The sequence below is a fragment of the Podarcis muralis genome, chromosome 16 (genome assembly GCF_964188315.1).
Source record: "Podarcis muralis chromosome 16, rPodMur119.hap1.1, whole genome shotgun sequence".
Classification (NCBI taxonomy): domain Eukaryota; kingdom Metazoa; phylum Chordata; class Lepidosauria; order Squamata; family Lacertidae; genus Podarcis; species Podarcis muralis.
Window position 1 is genome coordinate 1,407,531 of NC_135670.1, and position 22,302 is coordinate 1,429,832.

General features: G+C 45.2%; 1 protein-coding gene across 2 annotated transcripts; it reads left to right on the plus strand.

Annotated features, from left to right (window-relative positions):
- The first annotated feature begins 2,595 nt into the window (after positions 1–2,595).
- On the plus strand, positions 2,596–21,022 carry LOC114587183 (SLAM family member 5-like). Of its 2 annotated transcripts, none has more exons than XR_013390954.1 (7): positions 2,596–2,810; positions 13,279–13,617; positions 14,933–15,229; positions 16,367–16,483; positions 17,356–17,436; positions 18,931–19,052; positions 19,600–21,022. XR_013390954.1 is itself a non-coding variant. In XM_028711164.2 (7 exons), exons 1-6 carry the CDS (start codon positions 2,735–2,737, stop codon positions 19,045–19,047), a joined length of 1,038 nt encoding a protein of 345 aa, XP_028566997.2. In that variant the 5' UTR covers positions 2,596–2,734; the 3' UTR covers positions 19,048–19,052; positions 19,600–21,022. The 2 variants fall into 2 exon arrangements, 1 of the variants encoding a protein (XP_028566997.2); XM_028711164.2 differs by having other exon boundaries at positions 17,356–17,447.
- The last annotated feature ends 1,280 nt before the right edge of the window (positions 21,023–22,302 follow it).

Sequence of the window (22,302 nt, forward strand, 5' to 3'; positions counted from 1 at the left end):
AAAGGCTGCTGAATTTCCATGAGGATTAAATTGTTGTAATTTTTCACAGGTTGCTGTGTGTGTGTGTGTGTGTGTGTGTGTGTGTGTGTGTGTGTGTGTAATGGATGTGTAATGGACAGATTTACGTGTCCCTAGTGTGGACTGAATCTTTTACTTTTCTCCATAGAAACTGCTATTTGAGCAGAAGGGGAAAAAGAGTTGCACCGCCATTATCTCTCGTGAATCACCTTTTCTTGCTTTCCAGGGTAAAAACAGAACCCAGCTGCTTGATGACATGCCCACACTTGGGCTGCTTTTCCTCAAGAAACAAAACAAGTCATTATGTTCTTTCTCTCTCTTCTCATTCTCCACCCTCTTCTCTCTTTTTTGAAGCCAAGCTTTGTTCGCTCCCTCCTCAACCACCAAACACAAAAATAGAAGATGCTTCGACACTTCTGAACAGCAGCGCATGTCCCTTCGTCAACCCCAAGTCTAGGACACACAAGACCTGCATTTGGGCAGGTTGAGAAGCGAGAACAGTGAAGCGGGCAGGCTGCTCTGGGGGGAAGAGCCATAGGTCAGTGGGAGAGACAATGTGGCGCAGTGGTTAAAGTGCCAGACTAGGAGCCAGGAGAGACCAGGGGTTGAATCCCCACTCAGCCATGAAGCTCACTGGGAGTGACCTTGGGGGCCAGGCGCTGTTGTTCAGTCTAACCTACCTCAAAGGGTTGTTGTGATCTGCCTTGCCAGATCCTTATTTCATATACTATATCTATATCTATCTATTATCTATCTATCTATCTATCTATCTATCTATCTATCAATCATCTATCTATCTATCTCTATCTATCATCATCTATCTATCTATCATCATCTATCTATATCTATCTATCATCTATCTATCATCTATCTATCATCTATCATCTATCATCTATCTATATCTATCATCTATCTATCTATCTATCTATCATCTATCTATCTATCTATCTATCATCTATCTATCTATCATCTATCTATCTATCATCTATCTATCATCATCATTATCTATCTATCTATCTATCTATCTATCTATCATCTATCATCTATCATCTATCATCTATCATCTATATCTATCTATCTATCATCTATCTATCTATCTATCTATCTATCTATCTATCTATCTATCTATCATCTATCCATCTATCTCTATCATCTATCTATCTATCTATCTATCTATCTATCTATCTATCTATCTATCATCTATCTATCATCTATCATCTATCTATATCTATCTATCTATCTATCTATCTATCTATCTATCTATCATCTATCTATCTATCATCTATCTATCATCATCATTATCTATCTATCTATCTATCTATCTATCTATCTATCATCTATCATCTATCATCTATCATCTATCATCTATCATCTATCATCTATCATCTATCATCTATATCTATCTATCTATCTATCTATCTATCTATCTATCTATCTATCTATCATCTATCTATCTATCTATCTATCTATCATCTATCCATCTAGCTCTATCATCTATCTATCTATCTATCTATCTATCTATCTATCTATCTATCATCTATCTATCTATCTATCTATCTATCTATCTATCATCTATCATCATCTCTATCTATCTATCTATCTATCTATCATCTATCATCTATCTATCTTTTTTTTTTTAGAAATAAGGTGGGATATGAATGGAAAAAAAGAAAAAGAAATCAGTTTTACATGCAGAAGGTTCTGGGTTGAGTCCCCAACATCTGCAGTTCAGGACAGGAAAATCCATCAATTTCCATTCCTCTCAGTTCTCATTCCCCCTCCCCAACCTAAAATTCCATTCTCCGCATTTCCACATCTGTTTACAAATCTTTTTAAGTCTTTGTGAAAATCCATCACCATATTGCCACAAATTTCTCCAAATAGACAGATGCTTATATGCATCTCCCCCTAATATAACACACTTTGGTGCTAATAGAATGCACACGGTGTCTCAGTTTATGCAAATCACGTAGCTGGAGGAAGTGCTTTGCAAAATTCAGAGAGGTGTGAATTTCGGAGACTGGGCCCCTGTGCTGTTCAGGGCTCACTGTGAGGTCCCCCTCCCCATACTGTGCTTAAAATTAGAAGACAATAGCATCCTGGCTGCTTGGTCCAGGCCAAAGGGAGCCCATCTAGTCTGGCATCCTTTTCACACAGTGGCCGACCAGATGCCCCGATGGTTAATCTGTGAGCAGGACCTGATTGCAGCTGGACTCCCCCCTCCTTGTGCATCCCAGCAACTGTTGTCCTTCCGAGACTCAAGTCTGAGCAGGAATTTGGTCAGGCCCCTGTTCTTACATTGGGGGGAAGAGATCGTTTAATTGCCCTGATGAAGGATTTCCTGATGAGATGCGACATCAGTGCCCGCTTGCACCGAACCCTCCGATTAAATCGTCATCTGGTGATAATCCGCGCCGTCCGGGACTGAAACTCTGTTCACGCACAAGAGAGAGAGTGTCTTTCTCTCTCACACACACAGAGATTTGTTCAGGAACTCAGTTGCTATCGAAGAGCCGCAAACAATAATTATGATCAGTTAAGGGGTGCTAATTAACACTTGTATCTGAGTGGGGGAGAGAGAGAGAGTGGGAGGGAGAGAGAAGGAGAGAGAGATCTCCAAGGACTCCGTGATGTGCTTCTCCCTGTGGCAGCTCCCCACCTCCCCAGCAGATGCTCTTGAGACAGGCAGGGCAAAGAGGAATCTGGCAGGGCGGAAATGGAGATGAAATGGGCAATGCTCAGAAAGAATGCTCTCGCTTTATTGCTCCTGACACTCGCCAGCTTCTTAACAGGTAAGTGAATTAGACCTGCGTGTAAGACACAGAAGATCCCTGGGGGATGGGTGTGTGTGTTTGTGTGTGGAGACCTGGTGTTTGGAGGCGAGATGATTTAACAAAGGTGAGAGTGTATCTATTCCCACACACCCCCGGGCACCCTATAGGCACAATTCACTTTCCTTCAGTGTGCCCTTGTTTGAGGTGGGCTGGAATAAAAACTTAACCTCGTGTGAAACTTTTGCTGCGATTCTATTGATGCCTTTTAGCATACGGGACTATTGACGGTTGCTTAATGCCCTCTGGGGTATCCTCTGCATCCTTTACTTGGGAGACAGCCCCACTGAAAATGGAAAGGCTTACTTCTGAGTAAACTCACGTAGGGTCAGGTTTGCGAGGAAGACTTCTAGGTTGGCTTGAAAATTGTGGTTCTGGTCTTGTTTGTTTTCTACTGTTTTTGAAGCATGGGCATGAGCACACTCGGGTTGCTGCCTTGAGCATTTGTTTTAGAAAAGAAGCATGGATTTATTTCAGCTTAAAATATCTTCCAGCAGTAGGCAAGGCGCTTGCGGGCAAATCAGTGTCTGCTTTCAGCAGAATTCCCCCACTCCCCTATAATCATGCCACCCATATATCTCCTACTGAGCCTTGCACCAGGCTGTATCTCGGTTCCATGGACTTACTGCCTTGCCGGATCCTTATTTATAAAAATTCAGTAAGCAGATTCACATGTTTTACATGCATCCCTCACCCATGGCATAATGTGCTTGCATTTATGTTCTCAAATGCAAATTGCTTGGTGACCTTTTAGGTAACAAGTGACTAATAAGCATAACGAGTGATTAAATTGATAAATAACCTGGTCTGCACTGGGGAGAACCAAAAGGCACAGTTCACCATGCAATTTTCACACACCAGTTGCATTTACACTAACGTGCAGCTCCAGTTCATTTCAAAGTGACTCGCAACAGGATCATGCCTGACATGATTTCCATGGGACGCAGGTGGTGGAAATGAAAGTTTGCATCTTCTATGCAATGGCATGCAAAAGAACTCTCCCTGATTCTTGACTCCCTGATCCAGATTCTATCCTCCTCCATCTTTTTTTTTTCCCTCGGCAATTTTTTTGCCTGCAGAGGCAACTTGGTAGCAAAGGTGGCTGGATATTATTAGCACACAACCAGATGTTACAGCTCCAAATAACTTGCACATGAGAGACGCTCCAGGGAGGAAGAGATCACAGCTCCAGAAACACTTTCTGTAAGGAATGCAGGACCCGTAATGTGAAGTGTGTGCGAAATTAGCAGTTCCTCAGACACCTCTCATTTCATCTACTGCTCAGTTCATTCCTATTACTAATTCTTCGTATTCAGCCTGGGGTGTGTGTTTTTTTTCTTAATCGGTTAGAAGCAGGGATAATTAGATCTGTTAACTCCAGTTCTCTCAGTTTTCCAATCTTAAATTGAGTCCTACACATTTCTGCAGAAATTTGCTTTTTTAAAATAAAAAAATCCTGAAAATTCATGTATTTCTCCATATTTTGTATGCAGTTTTGACTAATGTACAGGGGATTTTTGCAAGCAATTTGCCCAAACATGATAATTTTTCATATGTTATTGACCCTAATGTATTTATTTATTTATCTATCATGCACACATTCCCCTAAAAGATTCAGTTTTGTAATTGTTGGTTGAAAAACTGCCTTGAAATATTTGGAGAAGTGAAAATTTCTAAAATCGCTGTATTCTTATCCTACTAAAGTGCAGCTTATTCTTAGACTTACCAATTTCACAGTTCCTTGTGTGGGAGGCTGTGAGACCTCAAAAGCTTTAACTTGAAGGTGTAATAGCACCTTACCTATGGAAGGGCACAATAGACATTTTCATAATGAATGATAATAGCAGCTCTAACTAATGCTCCGGGTTGGTGCAAGACATTTTGCTGCCTGAGGCACAAAACCAAGATGGCGTCTTCCACCTCTTTCAATGTAGAGCAGCTGAATCTGATTAAACACTGACAGTAGGAGAGCATCTTCCAATGCATTCAAGGGCAGGAGATGAGATGAGGGAGGTGCAAAACAGGCCATGAGGTAGACACAACTCTGTCCTTCAATTGAGGGGAAGGGCTGGTGGGTTCAGGAGGAAAAGCCGGCTATCTCAACTTTGGCTAGTGGTAGAGCTGACCTGTTAAGGATGAGAATGCCCACCCTGCTTGATATTTGAGCTTTTCGAAGGAATGACACAGACTTACTGCATCTCAAGGCCCCTTGACCCCACAGCTTACAATTATTTCCCCTTGCCACATATCTGAACATCTGCCAGTTGACGACCACCATTCATGCATCTAACCCATGAGAGCACTTATAACGTGTTATAGTTGATAGCCTTTCAGGAAAGGATGAGGGAGAAATCCAGTTTCGTTCGTATTGCAATGCCAACTTCTGCCGAATTCACATTTCCTGAAACAATACAGAAATCGAAACTCGCCTGCTCCTCAAAATAAGAACAATATTTCCAATTTTGCTGTGCAGTTCTCCAGCCACAAATAGATGAATGTGTAGAAAAGGGTATCTCTTAATGAAAACAATACGGGCGTCTCCCCACTTACACGGGGGTTACGTTCCCGGATACCCCACATATATGTGAAATGGCGTTTAGTGGGGAACACCTTCTAAAAAACCCAAACTCTGCCAAAAATCCATCAAACCCCACCACAACTGCTTCCTCCAAATCTGCTTTCTCAAACTTCAATTCCCCACAGGCTTCAAAGGTCAGTGCAAAGGCTCATGGGATTGCAGTTGCAAAGGTTCCTGGGACTGCTAGCGTTTTCCTCACTCTTGGCAGGTGCCCTCAATCTGCACTTTCTGGGAACAACTGAAGACATTGTTGTTCCCACAGACTTTTCCAGCTGAATAAATGGGTCTTTGCCACGAGTGTACACTTGTTAGGGTCTTAGTCTTGTTTTAAATGTATTGCTTTTGTTTTTCTGATTATCTGATATGTAAATTGCCTTGAGATGGTGGTTAAGAAGGCAATTGATTGATTACTGGTAATAATAACAACCTTGGCGGATTGTGATTCCCGCTTCTGTTAGGACTGAATATTACTAATCTGTTTTATAAAATGCCACAGGATTAAGCAGGTTTAAAGGCTGCAGATGTTTCCAGCAAGGATGCCTGTTGTTCCTCGGATTCTCAATTTGGCCTACTGAGAGTAGACCTATTGAAATGAATGGACTGAAGCTAGCTATGTCCGTCACATTTCAATGGGTCTCCTCTGAGTAAAATTAATGTTTGAAATCAGTCCATCTAGCAACTGCTATCCACTGTGATGCCATAGAGAGTCAGACTAGGACCTGGGTGTAACCTCGGGGGGCCAGTCATTGGCTCTCAGCCTAACCTACCTCACAGGGTTGTTGCGGGGATTAAATGAGGAGTTGGAAGAACCATGTATCCCCACCTTGTGCTCATTGGAGAGAGAGAAAAGTGATATATAAATGCAATAAAAGTGTATCTCATACTGCCCTGGGAACATAAATTTGCACTGAGGGTTGTAGGGATGTAAATTGTGGAAGCGACAAATCTGCACACATCTCCTTTGCGCTGCCTGTCATCTTTGCCTCTCAACGTTCCTTTCCTAAGCCCTTTATTTATTTATTTGTAATAATCCACCAGTTGTGTGTGTGTGTCTCTCCCCCCCCCAACTCATTCCTCCCTCCAAGCCCCTGCTAACCAGTCATGTCTTTCAGCTTTGAGGACAGGGGATTTGCGGAGATTACAATGTTCTAACCAACTTCAGGATAAAATGGGATAAAGCTGTGATAAATGGTGGACGCAATTTTCTTCATCCCAGTAACCTACCCACCCCCCTCGTTCCTGCCTCCCCCATCTCCGCAATCCGCCGCTTCCTTAAGGTGAACCCAGACAACAGTCACAGCGGAAGAAGAAGGGATTTAAGGGCCCCGGGGAGAGGATTGACTCATGATGTTAGGATGGAGCACGTAAGGCAGACTAGAGAACAATGCGGCCAGGCTGGATGGGACTTGGAGTAAGGCCACTTTCTGGGTCTAACAGGGACCTTGGGACAGTCACTGGCTCTCTGCCCAACCTACCTCACAGGATTGTTGTGGAGCGTAAATGTAGAGGGGGAGAGAACCACATATGCCACCTTGAACCCCTTTGAGAAGAAGAGTGGAAGAGTTGGATTTGATATCCTGCTTTATCGCTACCCGAAGGAGTCTCAAAGCGGCTAACATTCTCTTTTCCCTTCCTCCCCCACAACAAACACTCTGTGAGGTGAGTGGGGCTGAGTGACTTCAGAGAAGTGTGACTGGCCCAAGGTCACCCAGCAGCTGCATGTGGAGGAGCGGAGACTCAAACCCAGTTCACCAGACTACGAGTCCACCGCTCTTAACCACTACACCACACTGAGAAAAAGGTGGGATGTCAGTGTGATGGAGATATAGACAAACAGAGTGTCAGTCTTGGATCTGGGAGACCAAGGTTCAGATCCCTACTTGGCGATGAAGCTCACTGGCCATGACTCTGACTCAGCCACAGCTTGCTTCTCAGCCTCACTGCTGCAGGGGCTAAAGGAGGATGGAGGGAAAGAACCATGCAATAGCCACCTTGAGCTCCTTGGAGATGGGGAAAAAAAGGTGAGATATAAACACAAAGGAATAAATAAAACCTTACTAAAACAACCGGGGTGAGAGAAAACAGATTGCACCGCCTGTTATTTGTTTCTGGTACCTAATGAAATCAAAGAAGGTCTCTTGGCATTTTCCAAAGGAGCAGCAATCAAAGATTGCAATTATTAATAAATAATAAAGAGAAACCCCAGGAAAATAGGATCACTGCAACTGACCCCCTCTCTCCTTTTTCCCCCTTATCCCTCCACTTATTGATTTATTTTTATCTGAGAGAGAGGCGAAGGCTAAACCCAGAACACAGCCCAGCTCACAATAAATTTTGGCAGGCGGAAGCCGTAGGAGAGAGAGACAGCTCTGATGTGGGTATTTAATCTTCTCTTAATACCAAACCACATCTGTTTCCCTCTTCCTCAAAGGGGAGGCAGCAGCAGGGAGGGGGGTGGAGAAGGAGGGAGACCTCTAGCTGTGATGCCAGCAGGAGAGACAGGGCCATACTCAGCAGTTTTGTCACACCATGTTACCCAGATGTAGGGGGCAATTTGACAAGTTTTGGGTGTCCTGGCTGGGGGGAGGAGGGTGTGTGCGCCAGATTTCCCAGCATGTTGCAAAACAGCTTAAGTGTCACAGGGGGATCTGGGCCTGTGATATTCATGGAGTGGATCGTGGGGGCAAAGAACCAGGGGCACTGCTAGAAGCTTTGATCCAGATTCTGGAGAAGATAGAATGGGATCATCCAAATTGCAAAGTTCAGCAGTGCATGGCTTTCACTCTCTCTCTCCCCTCCCTCCACCCCCACGTAGGTTTTTCATTGCCCAGGGATGAGGAATCTTGTTGTCCTCCAGATGTTGGGCTCCAAGCCCACAACAGGCATCCCAGCCAACGGCCAGAGATGAAGGATGGGAGCTGGAGCGCACAAGCATCTGGAGGGCTGCAGATGTTCCCAATCTCTGACCGAGGGCAATCGGGTCCTTGAATCGCCAGTGACCTCTCAAGGCTGTTGGGATTTGTGTCACGCCTCTGCGTTGGAAATAGTCTTATTACGCACTATCCTGTCCTCTCCCCCTGCCCCAAGGAAATTAAGTTTGCAGCGGAGACAGGCGAGTCAGTGTTGGCACAGCCCACATCACTTTCTCATGTGTTCGCCGATAAGTCCATTTTATCCCTTTCCTGAAATAAGTGACAGGGTTGCTTCTGTAAAATCCACACAAAAATTTTGCATTTGAGTTCTATTTAAATCTATTGTTGTGGATTTAACAGTCTGGATGATGCGCTGAGCCCCTTCCAATTCTTGGGGTTCTGTGCCCAACGAGGGTTGAAATCTAACAGAGAATTCTGTTGCTGAACTAGTCAGACGAATTTCTTTGTAAGACAATGGCCTTAGCTGGGCGCTTAGGTGACCTCACCAGTACAGTGGTACCTCTGGTTGTGAATGGGGTCTGTTCTGGAGCCCCTTTCGCAACATGAGCAGAACACAACCGCGTCTGCGCATGCGCAGGTCGCGATTTGCTGCTTCTGCGCATGCACATGACATCAAAGCTGGAGATACAAAGAGATGTTGGCTCTGTGCTGGGTTTTGGGGCTCACCTGAAAACCTAATGGGGAAGCAAGATCTGTCTTATGCTCAAGTTATATATTGTTACACTACCCTGAACACCGCTGATCTGGTCTGGTCTCAGAAGCTAAGCAGGAGCAGGTCTGGTTAGTACTTGGATGGGAGACCACCTGGGATGCCGGGTGCCTGCCTCTCTCTCTGATGAGCGGTGGCAAGAGCCCACAGGGTCCCAGGCACTCACACAGGGCCTGTACTCCTTTAGAGAATCGAAGGAGCGGTGGAAACTGCCGTGGCTTTAAGAAATATGGTTCATTCACCTATTTACACCTTCAGTCTGCATGAAGGGAGTCCAAAACTTACAGCATAGTCCTTTCGAGAGGTGCTAGTACCCCACAGCAGCACAGGTAGCCTTCAGCCAGCCTGCCCAAGATGGATCTCAGCTCTTTTTCCAGCTTCTCCCTCCTAGCAACCCTTGCTTGAAAACTCCCATTTCCTGTCCCATCAAACACACACACCCTCACCTTGGCAACCCTTCAAACCCCCATCTTTGTTTACACCTCAGGGTAAGGGGGAAGGAGTTCTCTTGCATTGGCAATAGTCCTCAAAGGACCCTCAATGACCCTCTGTTGCTCCCTTAATGGCCCTAGCTTGGCCTGGCTACCCAGGAATTCATCTGCAGCTTATATTTCTCTCTTCCCACCCCAAATAACCACAATCCTTGCATTCATTAATTTCTAGGGTCCAGGGGGATCCCCCCAAATCTATAACAATATATATGTGTTTGAATAGAACCATTTTGTTGCATTTACCCAGGTTTGGTTTCCTTGGAATGTAGGTCAGTGGAGACTGCAGTCTCCTTAGTGGCAAAATCTTTTAAAACACATTCCCCTTAAAATAAACATTGCCTGTCAAAATGTGTGTTTCTAAATGTGCATCTCCAAAATATGCGCTGTTAAATGTACTTTTGGTATGTTCCTTGAGCCGAGATCTGCGTTGCAACATTCAGAGAAGTGTGAAATAGGATGCATAGCTAAGATGCAACCTGCCGGTATTCATTCAGAAGGGGCAGATCAGATCACGATGGACCAGCAGGCACAATGATCTAATGCCTGAAATACTTCCCATCTGAGGAAAAGTTGCAATTGGGGGGGGGGGGTGTTAGTTTGGAAGAAAGGGACGCGGGTGGCGCTGTGGGTTACCGGTAAACCACAGAGCCTAGGGCTTGCCAATCAGAAGGTCGTGGTTCGAATCCCCGCGACGGGGTGAGCTCCCGTTGCTCGGTCCCTGCTCCTGCCAACCTAGCAGTTCGAAAGCACGTCGAAGTGCAAGTAGATAAATAGGTACCGCTCCGGTGGGAAGGTAAACGGCGTTTCCGTGCGCTGCTCTGGTTCGCCAGAAGCGGCTTAGTCCTGCTGGCCACATGACCCGGAAGCTGTACGCCGGCTCCCTCGGCCAATAAAGCGAGATGAATGCTGCAACCCCAGAGTCGTCGACGACTGGACCTAATGGTCAGAGGTCCCTTTACCTTTACTAGTTTGGAAGAAAGTCAGTTAAGTGGGGACATGATAGAGATGTATAAGATTTATCCACCATAAAGTAGCTTGAGAGGAAACTATGATACCAAAACCCAACGGGGCCATCCAGTGAAGCTGAGTGATGGGAGATTCAGGACAGACTGACAAAGGAAATGACCTCTTCACACAATGCATAGTTAAACTATGGAATTCACAGTGTAATGATGGGCATCAACCTGAATGGCTATAAATAGGAACTGGGAGATAAGAAGGCCAGTGGCTACTAGCCACAGTGGTCATGTTCTTCCTCCATAGTCAGAGGAAGCAACGCTTCTGAATACCAGTAGCTGGAAACCACAGGAGAGGAGAGGAGAGGAGAGGACTCTTGTGTTCGAATCCTGCTTTGGTTGGTTTCCTATTGAGACATCTGGTTGGCCAATGTGAGACCAGGATGCTGAACTAGATGGGCCCTCTTTGGCCTGATCCAGCAGCAGGTTCTTCCTATGTTCCTATGGAGCCTCCAGATCCAGAGGCAGTTTATCTAGATTCCTAGGTTTTTGGGGGGTAGCATCTGGCCATTGTGAGAACAGGAGGCTGGATTAGATGGGTCCCCTTTGGCCTCTTCCAGCACCCATGCTCTTTTAATGGAATTTGCAAACATCAAATTCCTTCCCCAACCTGAACATTTTTTTCCTGGAAGCTAAGCCCTGCTGAATTCATTGGGACTTAGTTCTCAGGAAACCTGCATGGGATCATGGTGCAACACTGTAAAAGGCTGGCTCTGGGATTTCTTAATTGCTCCCCCTGTGACAAGTGGAACGACCTAGAGCTCATATTGATCAGGACCCAAGCAACACCGGTTTACAATGATGGAACCAATAGCTGTATTTCAGTTTGGCAATGTATCCAATTCATATTGATCTCTTCAGTATGCAATAGAGAGCTAAGGGTCCCCCACTGATGTGCCTATATTTTCATTCTGAGGTCTGAATTCTGCCTGTTTTTTCTCTTGCATAGGTGGAATGTCTGGTCAACACAGACTGGCAATCAATGCTAGCCAAAGATGGCTTGACTGGTGTGCAGGTGAATGAGCCCTTAACAGCACAGTCAACATTCTTAGGTTCAATAATTATTGCCTGAGTAGATGAAGAAATAGAAGGAGGGGGAAATAGTGGTATGAGTAGATCCAGGTCTTCTTCAGAATTTGCCAGTGGGTCAACCCATTTCCTGTCCATCTAGGACCTTGTCTGGATATTTTTGACACAGCGCCACCTAGGGGAGTGCCCTCCTCTTCACAGCCACATGCCCATGTGTACCTAAAACCTTGCCCAGATTCTTGAAACAGTGACACCCTGTGGCCTAACTTCATCTTCACATCCACTGTGCCCATGTGTGTTTTAACTTATTCCCAGAACAAGACAAGATTGGTTAAGGATCTGATCCTCCGGCAGATAAATAGACTTTAAATAACACTTCCCCTGAAGTGTGCAAAAATCTGTATGTGAACACATGTTCAATGAAGTCTCCAGATGGTGGGCTTTATGACTTAATTCTTAAAAGGAAAATATCAGCTTGCCCACAGGCTTTAGGTGGCTTTTGCTATGGATGATATTTCCTTCCTATATACATAAAAGTGTAAGGTTGTCGTCATGCTGAAGTTCATGTGGCTGCTGATAGGGGGCCACACCAACTCCAGCTTCATGACAGAGCAGCAGGCAGGTTAGCAAGCAAGCAGTGTGGCCATGTGAGCTGTTTAACAGAAAGGGGGTCTTCAGAGAAGGGTTTGTCTAACTGCCCCCTGAAGCACCTCCCCCCGGCATTAAATATGGCTGCCATGAGGTTTAATGAAGGGGGGAGGCACTTCCGAAGGTCAAACCACTCTCTGAAGTCACTCTCCTCCTCCTTTAAAAGGGGTTGGTGTTTGGGGTGAGATGGGAGGAGAGGGTGGTGGGGTAAACTCTATGGGGAGAGTTTGGGGTGAGCTGTGAGGGGATAAGTGAGGGGGCTGGTGGGGTATAAAGGGAAGGGGAATTGGTCAGATGTAAAGGGAGTAGGAGTTGACGACGTAGTTGTCATGGAAGGGTTGTCAAATGGAGTAAGCAGAGTGGCAGCCCCTACTACTACTACTACTATAAACATAAAACACAGATATTTAAGAACACTCATATCCAACTTAGCAGTATGTTCAATGGGAAATTCTTCTATTGAGTAAAAAAAAGTGGTTGGGTCTACTCTGCTAGCTCTGCAGAGTCAGCTAGCTGGATTGTTGCCTAAAATATCATGGTTGTGAGTATTATCACAACACTGGAGACTCAGTTTTCAATCAGGTTGGTGACTTACCTTTTGTGGGAGCAAAACCTGTACAGTGGTACCTCGGGTTAAGAACTTAATTCGTTCCAGAGGTCTGTTCTTAACCTGAAATGGTTCTTAACCTGAGGCATGCTTTTGCTAATGGGGCCTCCTGCTGCCGCTGTGCCGCTGGTGCACGATTTCCGTTCTTATCCTGGGGCAATGTTCTTAACGTGGAGCAACCACTTCCTGGTAACCCGAAGCGTCTGTAACCTGAAGCTTCTGTAACCCTAGGTACCACTGTAGTTTAACAATGTGCTGCATGAAAAAGTACTTTCTTTTACACTGTGCTATGTCTTCCAACACTCTAAGCCTAGGACTAGGAAGAAAAATAATTCTGCCCCACAAATCCCTATGTTTTGTGCACAAATCTCTTTTCTCTGATTATTACTGTTCCATTCCCTTTCTGTATCATCCTCAGATCTCATCTCTGGCCAGTCACACACCCCTCCTCGCCAGGTGAACGGGGTCCTGGGAGGTTCGGTGGCCCTCTCTGTGAACATTGGTCCACAAGCCAAACTGAAGGAGATCGAGTGGAGCTACAGGGCTGGATCTGGCCCAGCGCTGCTGGTGGCTTTGTTTCGGGATGGGAAATTCGAACGGCCGGATCCTGGTGACCGGTTTAAGCAGAGGATAGAAATGTACAATGAGACGCTCAGAATCAAGGCATTGGAGCTGAATGACAGCGGTGTCTTTGGGGCACGAGTGAAGTTATTCCCAGCTATCGTTGAAGATCAGATCTTCCGCCTCATGGTCTATGGTGGGTCATTAGGCTGTATCCAACTAAGTTATACTCCATGTTGACTCATGGAAATTAATGAGCCTGAGTTAGTCATGTCCACTCATGCATATTAAAAATAAAATAATTAGCAGAATTTCAATTTTTAGCCCAATTGTCATCTCTCTCCCTGTTTTACCAGAAACAGTATACTTTTGTTTATTCAGTCGACAGTACATAAACATCAGGATACAGGATACAGGATAGGGTTGTCAAAGTAAGGGATTTGTTCACATTAATGCAGAATTTCAGAAAGAAATGAGTGCCAAAACACAGCCATCCTTCAAAATCTGCCCTTCTCTGAATTCTGCAATGCAGTTCTTTAACCAAGTAATATGGACAAAAATGGCTAGGCTGGGGTAGGTTTTCCATTTTTAAAAAATGCTAATATTAGTTACAGTAACACACAAAATACATTTTAGGGAAAATTGCATGTAAAAATGTGTATATTAGGATAAATTCACACCAAAATGCTGTTACGACCTTTTAAACCGATGTGTAGAACTGAAATTAAGATTGGGAAAGTGAGAATTTGACAGTTTCCCCCCTCAATATTCAAGACAACCACAGTAGAAGAGTATGTGTATGTATATATATTTACGCACCCACACATTATGTATTTTTAAGTAAAGCAGAGTTGATGAGCAATCAAATGTAGTTCAAAAAAATGCAGACACTTTCGACTCTGCATTCATCTTTCCTTTAACAGTTGTGGCCTAATTTTGATGGTTATGGAAAGGATCTTGGCTGTATTTTCAGTAAGCTTTGGATTACTGAAATTCAGTAATCTTAGGATCTGCCATTAAAACAGAATCATAAAATTCATCTGAGTTTCCACAAGTGTGTGGGAAGCACTGTGGAGACAAACAGGGATCTTATATGCCTAAGAAAATTAACACTGATGCACAAAATTAAAGAGGCAAATGTGTTAATTTCATCTGGACTTTTAGCAAAACCAACATTATCCGCAGCTCATTGCTAAGAAATATTTAGGTGTTGGGAGGAAATGGGAGAGCTAATTCCCCTCCTCCATTGCGCTTTGGATACTGGATTTATTAAAGCATTGCAAACTCATGACTGGGATTTCTGAAATGCAGGAGTCTGCAGTTTTACTGTGCTTAGAAACAGAGTGTAGATTTCATCTGGCTCCTGTGTGAGAAGGCAGAAATGTAATGTCCTATTTGGAAAGCCCTGGTTCCCAATTCCTGAGAGTGACTTTGTGACATCTGTTCAAACTTCATGTTGGCTGACATCCACCACATATCATTTTTCATCTTTCCTCATCATTGGCATCCAGAACCCGTCTCTACTCCGCGGATACAGAGTCAGCTGGTCTCTAGCACGTCCAAGTGGTGCAATGTGACGCTCCAGTGTCTCTCTCCGGGAAAGGAGCAGGTCAACGTCACTTGGAGGAAAGGAAACCCGATCCGGGATCTGGGGAGCTCTGACAGATACCAGGTCTCCCCCGACGGCAAGACTCTCCGCCTCTCGCTGCTGCCTGCCTCCCTGAACACCACCTATTCCTGCACGGCCAGCAACCCCATCGAGCACAAGATCGTGTCCTTTGACTTGCAAAGGATCTGCCAGAGTGGAGGTACAGATGTTTTTGTTTTTTTAAGGAAGGAATTTTTTAAAAAAGGAATTTTCCCCACATGGAACACTTTTAAAAATACTTCTCTTGCTTTTCCAGCTTTATCATCCACACAAAACAACTTATAAGTTATAAGAACTGAGAAGATTGATACACAATGATTTCTTATGAATTTCTAAAGTTTCCCCATTGAGCCTGTACACAGATACATTTATCAGTGAATTGCTACATTTGGTATTGACACTTTCCTTGTTTTCCTTTGTTGGAAACCTGGGGCTCAGCCGGGAGTCGTGGGCTCCTTCTGCAAACTGAGCTGAGCTTCCCTTGCAGATGCAACGCCTTTGGTTTTCTTGACATTCGGGGCTGCTGTCAGGGCTCTGGGGTTTCTGATTAGACAGGAACTTTTGTGAACGGAGTTTTGAACCTAAATGAATGAAGTTCTGGTAATGTGCAGCAAAGGCCCCCTATCCTTCCCTCATGGTGAGGCAAGGCTTGTGGTGTGTGTGTGTGTGTGTGTGTGTGTGTGTGTGTGTGTGTGTGTCAGCCTCTCCCATCCAATTTCCCTGTAACGATGCTCCAGGTGTCTGTGTACAGAGGCAAAATCATGCAAAGCCAGGAAGACATTTCCTGGCTTCCCTGACCCTTAGATTTCTCCCTTTCTATTTCCTTACTCACTATTGGAGTTCTTAAACCCAGCTTGTTTCCTTACCTTTCTCTGTAATTTCATCTCTCCTTTCAATAACTCTTCCTCTCCTAGTTTCTCTTTAGCTTGTCCATGGTCTATGCTATCAGATATCCCTATGGTCTAAACTATCAGATAGTTTAGATATGGCCTAAACTATCAGATATCCCTATGTTGATCTGTTGTTTTTCTCTCTTTCCCTTTCTGTTTCTCTGAAACCTCTGCCTGACATTCAAGAGTCCTGCCTTTTTTGTGTACTTGCAACTGGGTAGTGGTCTACAGCTGCTGCTGCTGTATTGCTGTGTGATCTACACACTTGTTTCTTCCTGTGAGCTACCAGGAAGGACACAAAAAGCAGCAGCAGGGGTTTGCTGCTGGAATTGTGTGTGTGTGTGTGTGTGTAGTAGTAGATCTTGCAAGCTGGCTCTGACCTTCTGCACCCTTCTCAATCCCAACAGCCGAGGCCTCTTTCTCCAAGTCAGGCTACGTCGTCCTGACCTTCGTCCTGCTAGTGCTGAGTCTTGGGGCTGCCTTCTGGTGCTGGAGGATCAATAATGAAAAATCGGCAGAAGCTAGTGAGCCAAACATTTGGAGTATTCCAGTCCTTCCCCTACAACCCTAATAATGTCACATTTAAAGAAACTCACAAGTCACAGAACACTTCAACCCCTGCTGGTCATCAGAACAACTTGGAGTTAAGCAATTTTACCCGAGTTTGCTTATTTCCTCTTCCCTCCCAATCTACTTTCCTTTTGAGCCATGTCTGTTTTAGATTGTAAGTCTCAAGAGCAGGGACTGCCATGTCTATGTGGAACTGGAAGCTGTTCTTGGGAGGCTTTTTGACTGAAGAACTGGATAAAACTTAACTGAAAAAAGAAATTAAAAGGAGTGCAAGCTAAATGCAAGGGCCACCATCTTTTCTGAAAAACTCTGTGCCTTTAGGAACTCCTTGATGCAGAAAGATTTTGCCTGTGGAAAATTTCCTCATAAGTGTCTCTCCCCACTGACAAAAACTTCCCCATGCTTAATAACTGTTGTTGCTGTCACAGGAGCAACCAGATTAGACAATACATATGTTAAAATGGAAGGTTGAGGAGCCTGAGACCTGGGGAGGAGACAGATGTGGCCCTCCAGACCTCTCTGTCTAACCTCAGAACTGCTCCCAGGTCAAATACAGTATTTTTGCCTGGCTGGAATCAGATAAAGCCTCTTTCTTGCCTGGGTAGAGGATAGAGACTGGGTTGTGAGTCTGTGCAGAAAGTAGCCTAAGGCAGTGTTTACATTGGTTGCTCCGCCCACTTTCCCTCTGGCCCCACCCACCACTGGCATGTGGCCCTCAGAAGGTTGCTCAGATGGGATTGTGGTCCTCAGGCTGAAACAGTTCCCACCTAAAGCAATGTAGGATCTCTCTCACACAGATCTCTCTCGATCTCTTTCTTCTTCCAAGTTACCATTCCAACTGTTCAAGTGGAGGAGAGCCCATCTGACCCCCAGTATGCAGAGATCCTTCGGAGGAGCCCCCCAGAAGGTAACAATAAGGTGAGACTGTCCTGAGGCCCCCCCACTGGGCCTCTCCTCTGCCGGGTGGAAGCCCAGGTCAGCCTAGTGCTGTTTTGCAGAAAGAGGAATTATTTCCTCAAAAGCTTGGCTATGGACTCTTCCTTGAAGGCTTGGCTATGGGAGTCTGCTGAACTTCAGAATATACCACTGCAGGACCTCACAGGTCCTTCTTTAGCTACTGGCCTATGAAGATGTAAAGGGGGGAGGTTTGCCCTTCGCAATAAATCCCTCGGCTCGATGGTAGTGGTATTTACAGTCTTTATTGTACAAGTATTTACAAAGTACAGAGTATCTCTTCACGCGTCCAAATCATCGGCAACAGATCCTGGGAGTGGGGGCTTTCAGCTCCGCTTCCAGCAGAGCAGTCTTGGTAATCTCATACCTCTGTGTTGATCCCTATGCTTTAACCCCCTCCTGTCCTGAGCGGCTAAAAGTGGTGTGCCCTCTCCCTCTGTGCCAGAGCTGGAGTGGTGCTGGGGCTCCCCAACATCAGGGAGTCCTGCCTCCACTTCCCCTTGCTCTCCCACACCTTCCAGTGCTTCCTCTTCTGCCAGCCCCTCTGGCTCCTCCTCATCCAACTCAGGAGCCGTCTCAGCTGGCTCCAAGACAGAAGAGGACATTTGAGCCCAACTGCTGAGCCCAACAGCTGGCTCCATGACAGAAGAGGACATTTGAGCCCAACCACTGAGCCCAACAGCTGGCTCCGTGACAGAAGAGGACATTTGAGCCCAACCGCTAGACATCTCTCCACAGCTACACAAATTGAGCTCAGATTAAGGAAAGGGCCATAGCTCAGTGGTAGAGCCTCTGTCCCATTTCAGTTCCCATCATCTCCAGATAGCGTTGGGAGAGACTATTGGTGTTTTGCAACTTTCTGACTTGTTGCAGGACCTTAGCCAGACCTAGCAGAGTAAACGCAGAGTTCATGAAAGCAATTGGCAACTGGCTGCAGACAGGATGGACAAAGCAGGAACCAGTAACTTGTAGTTTATTATATACAGTGGACTATTTACAGGAACAGAACACGGATCTTTAACTAGCTCTCTCTTTCACGACTCACAACTCTCAACCTCCAACTCCTGCACTCGCCACTCTAACACATTCCAGTTAATAGGCCATAAATCATTATTCCGGTGAGAGCTTGACCAATCATGGAGCTGTCTCTATGCCTCTGTATCACCAGGCAGATTACACTCCTTTACATTGCCTTGGCTGTCGGCCAAACCCTAATTGACTCTGTATGAAGCTGCACATATTCAGATTCCCAACAGAGACTTCTGCCTGAAATCCTGGACAGCCACTGCCAGTCAGTGTAGACAATACTGAGCTACATGGACCAATGGTCTGATTCAGTATGTGGCAGCTTCCTATGTTCCCAAGTGTTTGGGGGGGCGTCATTTTTATTCTCAGCAAATGCCACATCATTTAAAAACAAACAAACTTCTTCCTTATTGGCATTTAGTCCCTAGGTCTCCGGGAAAATAATGCGGAGAGAAGCCCCCAGAAAGAACGGCTTGTCACGACTATTTACGACCAGATCCGAAGGACCCCGGACAATTCTTCTGAAGAAGTCACATAGGCCTGGTAAGGTCCATGATATTTTGGATGGGCTTAAAAAATACAGTGGTACCTCGGGTTAAGTACCTAATTCATTCCAGAGGTCTGTTCTTAACCTGAGGCACCACTTTAGCTAATGGGGCCTCCTGCTGCTCCCACTCTGCCGGAGCACGATTTCTGTTCTCATCCTGAAGCAAAGTTCTTAACCCGAGGTACTATTTCTGGGTTAGCAGACTCTGTAACCTGAAGCGTATGTAACCTGAAGCGTATGTAACCCGAGGTACCACTGTATATCAAATGGTGGTGATTTTTTTTTTTGCACAAATATATGCACCAAATATGTTTGTGTGTGATTCTAGCCTTCAACAAAGGAAAGCTCCAGCAGCTCTAGAGAGTGTTCCCATTGTCAAACTGGTTCTACCATTGATACGTTTCTCCTCATGTCCAACTGAGATCTACCCTCAGTCTAGGTTAGATCCTTTAATCTAGTAGAGGGGAAGAAGTCTGTCCTCTCTTCTATGGGAGAGCCCCAATATGCCATCTGATTTATAAATATAATTCTGTTTCTTAACAGGATCCAGCAAGAGGGGTTTTGTCAAGAAACATCACCTTTGCAGGGGCCAAAAACCAAATGATGTGCCAAACCCTCTGAGCACCACTTGGGACTTGCCAAGGCTATGTTTTGTTTTTGTTTTTTGGCACAGAAGAGAAGAGAATATTTCACAGGCAAAATTTCCTTTCTTTCCTTTTATTGTGAAACCTTATTTTCTGCTACAAGCCCTCACTCCAAATTTACTAGAAGTCCTCGCTCTGAAATGACTGGAAGCCCTCACTCCAAAGTGGCTTGAGAATATCTTGCTGAAGCTGAACCCTGGAAGGAAGAATGATCCAAGGCTTTCTAAACTATGGAGCAAACTATTCTCCAAAGTATCAGTCCATACAATGGAGTTTTCCACCATCCTCAAAAGAAAGCAAAGAGGGATGTGGAGTCTTGAGATATCCACCCAGGGAAAAATTGGGCAGATTGGCAGAGACTGAAAGAATGCCCACCACTCTTCTCCTGAAATGTAAGCCATTGTGGGCAGCAGTAACATGAAACCAGAACCATTCTAGCATGCAATTACCGGTACATGACTAAAAGGAAGACTCTGCTTTTGAGATGGACAAGATGGCAATAAATAAATATTCAGACTTACCTCCCATAAATGTTTTAGTAAGCCCATTCATGGCTGTTTGTAAGAAAGAGAGAGACCGTCTATGAATGGATGCAACCTCATGCTCAGGATAGCATCTGACATCCAACTGCTAGACCTGAATCTCTCCTTAGGTGGCACAATAGACTTCCCTTTGGGCTGCTCTGCGTAAGAGGGCAGTGGACTCTTGACTGTGCTAGCAATCCTGACCTTGTGCTCATGATGTATCAAAGTAAATATGAAAGCAAAACTAGCACTCCTACATTCCAGTTTTAAACAAAACTAAGAGGAAGGTGATGCTGTCGCTGATTGATCATCCTGAATGATGCAATTCATGAACTGGGACTGGAATGAAGATGGGTTTCTGGTTATGGGAAAGGGATGGATGCAACAGGGTATGTTTCCATGTCAACACGGTGGAGGAAAGGGTCCTAGCTCAGGGACAGAACACCTGTTTTGCATGCAGAATGCCCCAGGTTAAACCCACAATAGCATCTCCAAGTAGACCTGGGAACGTCCCCTCCCTGAAACCCAGGAGAGCTGCTTCCAGTCAGTGTAGACCGTCCTCAGCTAGAAGAACCAATGGTCTGACACAGCAGTATGCAGCATTTGGGGAAAGCCATGTCTCAGTGGTAGAACACCTGCTTCACATGTAGAAGGTCCCAGTTTCCATACCTGAATGCACCTCCAGGTAGGGCTGGGGGGAAAGGCAGCTTCCCATGTTCCTAAACCAAGGCTCCATTTCTCCCCAACCTATTGTCTGCACATTGGCCTTCAGCTTTTCAGATCTCTCATATCAAGAGCCTTTCTGTGGCTGAACTCTAGAAAGCGCAAAGCCCCTCTTTTTTAAGTTCCAGATTCCACCCTCTGCTGTTTGAAATACTTCAGGGGGGGAATTAATGTGCCCTGCAACAATATGTTGCAGTTCTAGATTTCAATCAGAATATTACACTTACACACACACACACACACACACACACACTTCCTCACCCTGTTCTCCATTTTCCTTTTGGCATGTTCACTCCATAATCCTCATTTGGTTGAGTCTCTTTTTGGGGAGAGAAGGTGTCCCATTAAGTCTTTTGCTTTCAGATTTTTGTACATCTGCAAACTCTGGGGCTCCTGCAGGCCTGGAAATGTCTCCCTCCTCATGTAGCTCACAGAGATCCTCTTTTGGCCACAGTCCAGTCAACACTTGGCCCCTGTGCTTGCTGTTACAAGGTTGGAAGCTGTTCAAAAACCTATGCTGGAAAACTCTGGCTCTGGTATCAGACACCACACTCACACTGCAATGGTGGGAATGATCTTCAATGAGTCCTGGGTATAGATTTAAGTCTGTGGCTGCCCCTTACCAAGATTTTCTCAGAGCCGAAGTGTAGAAAGCCAAGTATCTGGACCTCCCAGCCCAGCTCAAGGTGCTGTAGGACCACAGAAACCAACCGTGCATTAATAAGCTGGTCATTGTATCATATCTGGTCCCTGCTCTAGATCTCACGAGACTTTACAGTGTGTATGTTGGGCACCATGTTTGTACTGTGTTATTTGTCTCAATAACATTTGGTAAAATAACCCTTTGAAGAATGTTATCATTGCCTGATGGTAAAGGTGTACGGAGATTGTGGTTAATAGCCATGAGGTTTTGTATATTTTTATTTCAATCTGCCCAAAGTCGGCACACACAGAGGCCATGCAATTCCTTGAGCCAAATTAAAGAGGCAGCAGGTGGTTGTTTCAACACTGGGAATGGGACAGCAATTGCTGCATGAGAAAAACAGCCCTATCCAGAACTAGCAATTAGCAGATGGCAGTCCACCCTCTCAGACCAAGTGGGCTTCAAGAGAACTTCGACACAGAACCCGTGGGCCACACACCAGTGAAGGTGGTGAATGTCCTGTTTGAGTGTCTGGAGGTGGTTGTAAGATGGATGGTGGCTAATAGATTGAGGTTGAATCCTGACAAGACAGAAGAACTGTTTTGGGGGGACAGGAGGTGGGCAGGTATAGAGGACTCCCTGGTCCTGAATGGGTAACTGTGCCCCTGAAGGACCAGGTGCGCAGCCTGGGAGTCATTTTGGACTCACAGCA